Here is an 8,921-nt window from a genome sequence, read left to right as displayed (position 1 = left end):
AGTAGAGTAGATTTATACCTTAACTGAGGGTTGCAATAATAAGACGGCCCATTTTCGACAGAAACCAATACATGGAAATATCATATGAATGTAGTCTAAATAAAAAAAATCAATATGTATTTCCCAATGCCTCATTCCATTTGCCGAAATAATATCCGACTAAACACATCTCCACAAACTGAAGAAAAACAATAAGAGGAATCTGATTTAACCTGACGATAGCCGCGATGCCCTTATTTTGAAGCTCTCCGCAATCATTATGGCCTGACAAAGTCAAAACAAGAATTCCTTTGCCGCTGCGTAATCTCCAAAATTCTGTTCCTACAGGACAAACTTTGTCGCGATATTAGTATGTCGCAACTATTAAGAAGATATTGGGATGTGATCGGGAAAGCGAATGCACTCAAATTTGAACAACAATTGACAAAGCTTCAACACGCTTTGTTTCATCAAAATTTGGCACTGAAGGAACAAATTTGTGGCATCTTATTAGAGATTGTTATAATCAATGCAAAGGTTTAACACCAACAACAATTTCCAACAAGATAGCATAAATTTGTTCCTTCAAAATCAACTTTTGGTGAAACAAAATTAACTCGTTGAGTCGAAACTTTGACAATTGTTGTTCAAATTTGAAAGCATTAACTTCCCCGATCACATCCCAATGTCTTCTCAACAATCGCAACATATTAATATCGTCACAAAGTTTGTCTAGCAAAACAAAATATTATTGATTTTGCAATGGAGAAAGAACTCTTACTTTGGGTTTGGCAGCCAATAATGACCCGGAGAGCTCCAAAATAAGGGCTTTGCGGCGATAGTCGGGTAGAATCAGATTTCTATGTTGTTTTTCTTCTGCTTTTATGGAAATGTATTTAACCGCGTAATTTTTCCGGCAATTTTTATGCGTGTGAGACAGTGAGAGGAACGGGAATGATTCAAATTCTTTTACTGGTTTGATTTATATAATACTCCTTAATCAACGGCAATGTATATAAGTAAATATTATAGGGAAATGTTAAGATGACAACGCTAATTTGGGTGACACTGTACCACTAATTGTTGCCATTGGATATAAAAATCGGACTGTTCTAAGCCTGCCACATGGCAGGCGAAATTATATAAAAAAAAAGAAAAAAAATTGAGAAAGGGTATTTTCGAGAGTCACGTTTCAGCGGTCATTCACCATCCTTCAATCACGTTATTTTCATTATTTTCTCTCTCGCAAATCTCTTCAGAGATATATAAAATCCATTCAACCTACAAATCCCAAAGAAACTCACCCCCACTCACCGCAAAAGCCAACAACAATCTCAAATTGCCTCCTACAACCTTCCGGTGAAACCAATTCATTTTTGGTGTAACATGTTTTTTGAATATCAAATTGCTTGGTTATATATTACGCATTGCTTTTCTCTGTACTTACAATTGCAGATCTGTGTTAAAATTGCATTTGTGAAGACGAAGTTCGGTATGTATTATAAACCATTCCCTAGAGCACTCAATTTCATTGTCGTACGATAATAGGTAGTTTGCTTGTCTGTTGGTTATTTCTTCTTTACCGAGGAAGGTCTGCACTCTATTTCATTTTAGTAATAGCTGCGTTAAAAATGCATCACCCTCTGCAATTAAACATCATAGTATGAAACAAATCAAAAACCATCACGAACGAAGAGTTAGTTAAACCAAAAAATCATCAAACTATCCATCTATATTCAAACAAAACAAATTATCGATCAACTCATGAGGTTCATATCCATCGGAATGACGCTCGGATCCTCTGTGAGGTTCAACAGATTGACTTCTTTGGTCCTCCTCTTCCTCAGGCTCTTTGGATGCCTTCCTTTTTCTAACCATTGTAAAAGTGAGTACTGCATTGCACGACTAAAACAATTGGACTATTGAATACAGAATCATGAAAAATTTGAAACTAAACAAGAAACAATTATAGGCAACCACCATTATAAAGCAATTGTACATAATAAAACAAGCAATTATGATAAAATGGTGGAACAAAAGCAATAACCAAGCAATAGTAACGATAAAATGCAAAGCCATAGTAAAACAAACAGTATCTTCGCGACTATACATGATGCACTTTCAAATGAATAAAAAAGATTGACATCCGCGAGCAAGCACACAAATTGGACAACATAAGCAATTATCACTCACTAGTCAAGCAATTCATTTCAGTTTTTGGAATTTGATTCTAAGCAAGCAATCTGTATTATGTGGACAATCAATTAATCAAACGCAGTGAAGCAAGTCACTACTATTTTTTGCCTAAGTGTAGATAAAACAATCTATAATGTTTAATCAAGCAATTCACCACAGCCTCGTCAAGAAATTAACGCATAAGCTTAATCAAACTTAGTGAAGCAATTCAATACTATTTCTTGCTTAAGTGCAGATAAAGCGATCCATAATGTTTAATCAAGCAATTCACCATAAGCTCATCAAGCAATTAAAGCATAAGCTGAATCAAAAAATTGCATACAGTGAAATACCAAATTGAAAAAATGCATACACATCAATTATCAAACCATTAGAAAGATAACCATTCATAAAATCGCATACACATCAATTAATTTCATAAAATAAATAAAATAAAATAAGGTTTTATTTTAGAACAAGCATAATTAACTTCGGAACAAGCAAGTAGTCAGTCAATAATAAGCAAACACAAAAAAGTAGATGACAACCAAACAAAGAATAAAACAGAACCAAGCACATCTCACCGAACTACACATTATTCTGTCTGTAGCACAACAAGCAAGCATTACAATACAACAAAGCATTTAACAAGGCTTAATAACACGTCGTTAATATGTATGAATCCCATCGGGATCCCGTTACTAAAAAGTGTAGTGGATCTTTTTCTTTCAAGCAACCAACACAATTAAAACAAGCAATTCCTAATGCTCAGCAAAACGTAAGCAATCAGTCGGATAGGAATGGAGCAAATGGGGGAACAATAGAAACAAGAACCAATCAACATAAACAATAAGCGTAATGAATTTAGTAGGGATGTTGGTGATAATCAGTCCGAAAAAAAAAAGCAATAGCACGATAATCACTATGCATTAGAACCTAAGTAATCACTAAGAGCAACGGAAATCGAACCAATCGAGCAGTCGCAGGGAGTGGAGGCAAACTTCTCGTTAATAAAAACATTCAAGCGCGAAATTGGAGAAATCGCTACTGGAGCAGTTGCGGGTAGTAACGATGAGCAACGAAAATCGCTGATGGGGAGGTTTGGAGAGAGATAGGTCAATTGGGGAGAGAGAATGGATTCAGTTTTGAAGTAGTGGGAGGGAGTTATTGGTGATTGGAAGAGAATATGAATCAATGCCCTAATTTACCGAGATTTTCCATTCCGTATCGGTTTTAATTTCAGGAAAAAGACATAATTATCCTTGTAAGCAACAAATTGTGAACATCCAAGCAATCCGTACTCTATTTCTACAATTCAATCTCAGCCATCTATATACAAGATCTGATGGCTATAAATGATGTTACATTGTCACTTTAATGAAGATGTCACCATAGTGTGCCCCAATATTATATATTTAACTTTTAAAATATAGCATATATCTTTCTAAAAAAGATTAACGTGTAGGATATATATGGTTAGAATATATATTCCTTAATTAATGTATTGGAAATATGGAAGATATATATAATAGTAACCTTTTCATATTTCCTTAATCAACAACAATGTACTCCGTATATAAGTAAATAATTCTAATATAATTTTAACTTTTGAAATTTTATCATATACTCCCTCCGTCCCACTTAAAATGAAACATTTGGAAATCGGCACGAGATTTTATGCAATGTTGTTTTGTGAGTTAAAGAAAAGAGAGTAAAGTAAGAGAGATGAAAAAGTAGAGATAAAGTTATTTCCATTTTAGGAAACGTTTCATTTTTAATGGGACAAACAAAAAAGGAAAACGTTTCATTTTTAATGGGACGGAGGGAGTATCTTTCTTAATTAAAAATATGGCAATAATATGTTCCTTAATTAATGTATTGAAAATATGGAAATAGGCCAATCATGTCCTTATATCAACCCAAATCATTAAAATTTAGAAGAAGGTGAATCTTAAGTCGTCGGTATATCAATCTAAATACTCCTAATTAATTGATATCTTTACATTTTGCCAGTATATCATAAACCAGTATATGATGTATAGCATATGCGTATTCCTCGGTTTTCCAAAAAATACGGTGGCATATTAGCCAATAATAAAAAGATAGTGTTGTCAATATGGACTATGGAGTAAGGACAAATTTAGCTTATAGCTGTAAAGATTGTTTTATTTTATTTTTGTATTAAGTGGGTCAAGTTTGAATATTAGTTAGAAAGCATATGGAATAAAACATAGCTTTACCCATTTAAGTAAGACCGACGTGAACGGTGAACCTGATGGGCTGGTCTGATGAATTGGACTATAAATAAATAAAAAATAATCTTCAATTTATATTGTATAAATATAATGAAAAATAAATAAATTAGAAAATTCAACTTTATTATATAAAATATTTTAGTTTATACGTTTAGTTACTCTAGTAAAACACAATTGTTATTATATTTTTGAAAAATTTACAGACTAATATTCAAATTGGTCTTAAACATATAATTACTTTATAAAATTTGGTCCAAAACATTAGGTGTGATACCTAGCATTCATAACTTATAAAGTAATCAGTTATCGACTTTAATCAAATTTATCCTGTCCAAAGAAAAAATAAGCATTCTATAAAAGGAAAATAGCCATTGTTAAATATTAATAGGTGTTAAAGAAGAAATAACCATTTTTATAAAATGAAAATAGCTATTTTTAAATGATAATGGGAGTTAAGAGTATTACGGAATGTTTCGTTCGTCCCAATAAATATAAAATATTTAGATTTTGGCACTAAATTTAATAAAGTATTGATATGTGAGTTGATGAAGAGAGTAAAATAAAAGGGGTGAAAAAATAAAAAGAATATTGTTTCTATGTCATTTTTAAGGGTATAAAAAAAATTTATTTTGAATTGGAAGTATTTAATATACGTGAACCACAAAGTGAAGGCAATTAATATTCCGACCCCCATCGCTCTTTCTCTCTCACCCCACCCACACACTCAAATCATAAACCAAAAACTAGAAACACACAAATCCATCACTAAGCTACACTCCAGATCCACCCCAATCCCGCTCCACTGAAAATGTTTCTGTTGGATTGGTTCTACGGTGTGCTTGCCTCGCTCGGATTGTGGCAAAAGGAGGCCAAGATCCTGTTTCTCGGCCTCGATAATGCCGGCAAAACCACGCTCCTTCATATGCTCAAGGACGAGGTTATTTTTTACATTTTTTTTTATAGGAGTAATTGAATATGCCAGGATTCGATTGATTGCGGACTGTGGCGGATTGATGGATCTAGGTTGAATTGAATTGATTGAAATTGGGGTTTTTCTGTTTGATGCAGAGATTAGTGCAGCATCAGCCCACGCAGTATCCGACGTCAGAAGAGCTGAGCATCGGAAAAATTAAGTTCAAGGCGTTCGATTTGGGAGGGCATCAAATCGCGCGTAGAGTTTGGAAGGATTATTACGCCAAGGTACATTTCATTTTGCTGTTAAATGTCGATGAATGTGGCTTTGATTGTGATAATTTTTTATTTGTTGTTGCGATTTACTGATTGTATGATTTGAGGAAACAGAGACGAGGTTGATTGTGGATGGGGTTGTTTTTCTTTGCATTTGCTAGCATTTTGATTACTATGTATTCGAAAATGTGGTCTGGATAATTTTGTGGCGTGGTTTGTAGCTGCAGAAGGTTTGAGAATTCAGTAGTAGTTGAGATATCAGTGGAGTGTGATGTTTTGAGTTACGACTGCAGTAAGGACTTGTTTAAATCAATTAGAGAATGATAACTGCTAAAATGAAGAAGAACTTGTCTTTGGCATTTGAAGCAGCCTGCTCTGATCTTAGAAATATGTATGTAGTTGATACTTTTCTTCACACTAAATAAATACTCCTACAGGAATACCAAAGATTCTTTGGTATAATTATTTAGTGGGAAGCATCTAGTGGAACCTCACTGATCGGAAAATAGGGCCAAGAGAATTTTTATGAATTTGAAAAAATTAATCAGGGAACAAGGGTTAAAATTTCCCGACATGATAATGATCGTTTTGTTAGCCTAAGCTGATGAAAATACTAGTACTCCCTCCTTTAAAGCTATATCTCTATCACACCAGGAGTGTAAGATGATATACTTCGCAAAAAAAGTATATGATTGTTAAAATGATATACTACATGAGATTGTTCAAGGTGCAGCGCATTTGAGGATAATGTGATTTTGGGAGATGTTGGAAACTTGGAATCAATTCTTGACTTCTATGGTAAGGCAGATATTCATTACTAACTTTCTATAAAATGCTGCTCCTATTTGTTTCATTTTTTAAAAATTATCCCTGAATGTAGATATATAGTTCCAAAGAAATGCCAACTGAATTGTTAAGTGGAGTATGATTATAGCCTGCTCGTATTTCTCTAAGAAAATTCATAATCGAGACTCGAGAGTTTGCACACTAACAGTGTTGTGGTTCCACAGGTTGATGCTGTTGTTTACCTGGTTGATGCTTATGATAAAGAGCGTTTTGCAGAATCCAAGAAGGAACTAGATGCACTCCTCTCTGATGAAGCACTGGCCACTGTTCCATTTCTCATTTTGGGAAACAAGATTGACATACCATATGCTGCCTCTGAAGACGAGTTGCGTTACCACCTTGGCCTAACTGGTGTAACCACCGGCAAGGGGAAGGTGAACCTTGCAGATTCAAATGTGCGCCCGTTGGAGGTGTTCATGTGCAGCATTGTGCGCAAAATGGGCTATGGTGACGGCTTCAAGTGGGTCTCTCAATATATAAATTAGGCTTTGTCATCAAGAAAACGCCTAAAAGGTTTGTCCGTTCTCGTTGATAAGGAAGGACACAGCTTGAGCCGGAAGAGATGGACAAAAAATGGTGGGAATATTTGGTTTGTTTCAGGTTGATTCAGTTTGTTAGTTGTTAAAACTTGTATGACATGCGTTGCTGGGTTTGTAAGTTAAGTAGTCGAACCTGAATGATCTCTGTATAATTGTCTTCTTATAAATTTGGAGGTCTTTGCAGCTTTATATAGTCCCTGTTTTTGTTAAAGCTCAAGTCTTATGCTCTCTTCTTCGTAGAAAATAAGTACTAATGCTTTTGCTCTCTATGTAGTATTATCATCTTTTTTTTAAGCTTGAATTTGGTAACTTTATAGATGTAATCTGACCTTACGTGGTAAACACTGCCAGTTAAAACTTAAATTTACATTCACGACTCACCTAATCATCTTTCCTACTCCTATTAAATAAATCAAAGTGTAATTTACGTGCCAGAAAGGTATGGACCTTATAGACTTATAGTGCTCTACTAACGCATCTTTCACTTTGAAGTTTGAAATAGTAAAAACTACTACTATATGTTGAATTAGTCTCCAAATGTTCATTTGCCCAGTTCCATTACAAGTTTTCTCATCCTAAAGGAAGAGAAAACGGTTCAAAACAATTTATTAGTTTAATCCCAAATTTTGAAATAAAATTAATTAAATTGATACAAATTAAAGAGACTGAGATAAAATTAATAACTTGAAAAACTCAATCTCTTCAACTTGTACATCCTTTATATTTTTAGTTTTTCAACTTAATAATTTTATTTCAATCTCTTTAACTTATACTATGAATTAATTTAATTGTTTCAAACAAGTAAAAATAAGATTATCTTTCCATTTATCCATGAAATTAGTCTCATTTTTACTTATGATATCTTTTCACATTTTTTTCTCATTTTAATAAAATTGTTACAAAAAGGGATTAAATTGATAATACCATCTAAGGTCATACTAATGATTCGATTATTAACCCCCAACAAACATACACTTATACAAGTCTCTAAAAAAGTTAAATAGTACGTATAACTTCTTGTCCTTACGTGGCAAACTTGATACTATGGTAGATTGGATATGGCTAAAAAAATATAATCTACAGAAAAATGAAATAAAACACAGTATTAACACAAAGTCCACTCTCACTTAACACAATATTCACAACAAACAATAAGGAATATTTGAATAAATATGTGGTGGTAGTTGTGGACGCTGTCACTCCACTAGTAATCTTCCACTAGTAATCTTCAACGATCAACACGCTTTTCGAGTCAACACACACACTCTCTAGTCTCTACTCTCTATTCCATTCCTATAAATACACTACTTCAATTCAAGCATTCATTCATCAAAAGATTCAAAACACAAGCAAAGCAATATCTTTGAATTTGAGATTAGTATTCAGTCTTGAATTAGTATATGGGAAACATCAGCTCTTGCATCACCGCCCAGCCCAACACAGCAAAACTCATCGATCTTCAACGGGGAACGGTTCGCCTGCTCGCTCTCCCGACCACGGCCGCCGACCTCATGCTCGAAGAGCCCGGCCGCCTAGTTTCTCCGATTAGTGAACTCCGGCGCGATCGCCGATTCTCCGCCATAAAAGCCGACGAGAATTTGATCGGCGGCGGGGTTTATGTAGTGATTCCGGTGAGTAGAGTGAACGGAAGGGTTGCGGATTCGGAGATGGAGGCTATCGAGTGGTTTTGCAGCGGGAGGAGATCGAAACGACGTAGTTCCAGAGTTCTTCCGGAGGAGGGTTGTGATAGAGTAGTATTAGGAGAAGAGATTGGGCGTGGGAATCATCGAGTGAAGCAGTGGAAACCTGCTTTGGAACCTATTCACGAGGGAATTTTACTCTAATCAATTCAATTCTATAAGGTTTCGGATTATCTTTTTTTAAATCCTTCACCTATGTACTACTCCCTAGTAATAATTCGCCCCGATTTTGTGAATGT

At 34.6% G+C, this 8,921-nt stretch overlaps 2 protein-coding genes across 2 annotated transcripts; both read left to right on the top strand.

Moving 5' to 3' along the window:
• Nucleotides 1–5,082: 5,082 nt before the first annotated feature.
• LOC125198025 (small COPII coat GTPase SAR1A) lies at nucleotides 5,083–7,171 on the top strand. The gene is made up of 3 exons (XM_048096489.2): nucleotides 5,083–5,346; nucleotides 5,478–5,609; nucleotides 6,608–7,171. Exons 1-3 carry the CDS (start codon nucleotides 5,218–5,220, stop codon nucleotides 6,926–6,928), a joined length of 582 nt encoding a protein of 193 aa, XP_047952446.1. The 5' UTR covers nucleotides 5,083–5,217; the 3' UTR covers nucleotides 6,929–7,171.
• Nucleotides 7,172–8,382: 1,211 nt separating this feature from the next.
• On the top strand, nucleotides 8,383–8,826 carry LOC125198022 (uncharacterized). The gene has a single exon (XM_048096487.2). It carries the CDS (start codon nucleotides 8,383–8,385, stop codon nucleotides 8,824–8,826), a length of 444 nt encoding a protein of 147 aa, XP_047952444.1.
• Nucleotides 8,827–8,921: the final 95 nt, after the last annotated feature.

Source organism: Salvia hispanica, chromosome 1, assembly GCF_029641045.1.
Source record: "Salvia hispanica isolate PSC_SH4W2 chromosome 1, Shi_PSC_v1, whole genome shotgun sequence".
Classification (NCBI taxonomy): domain Eukaryota; kingdom Viridiplantae; phylum Streptophyta; class Magnoliopsida; order Lamiales; family Lamiaceae; genus Salvia; species Salvia hispanica.
Note: the sequence above shows the minus strand (reverse complement) of the source record. Positions and strands in the feature narration are given on the sequence as shown.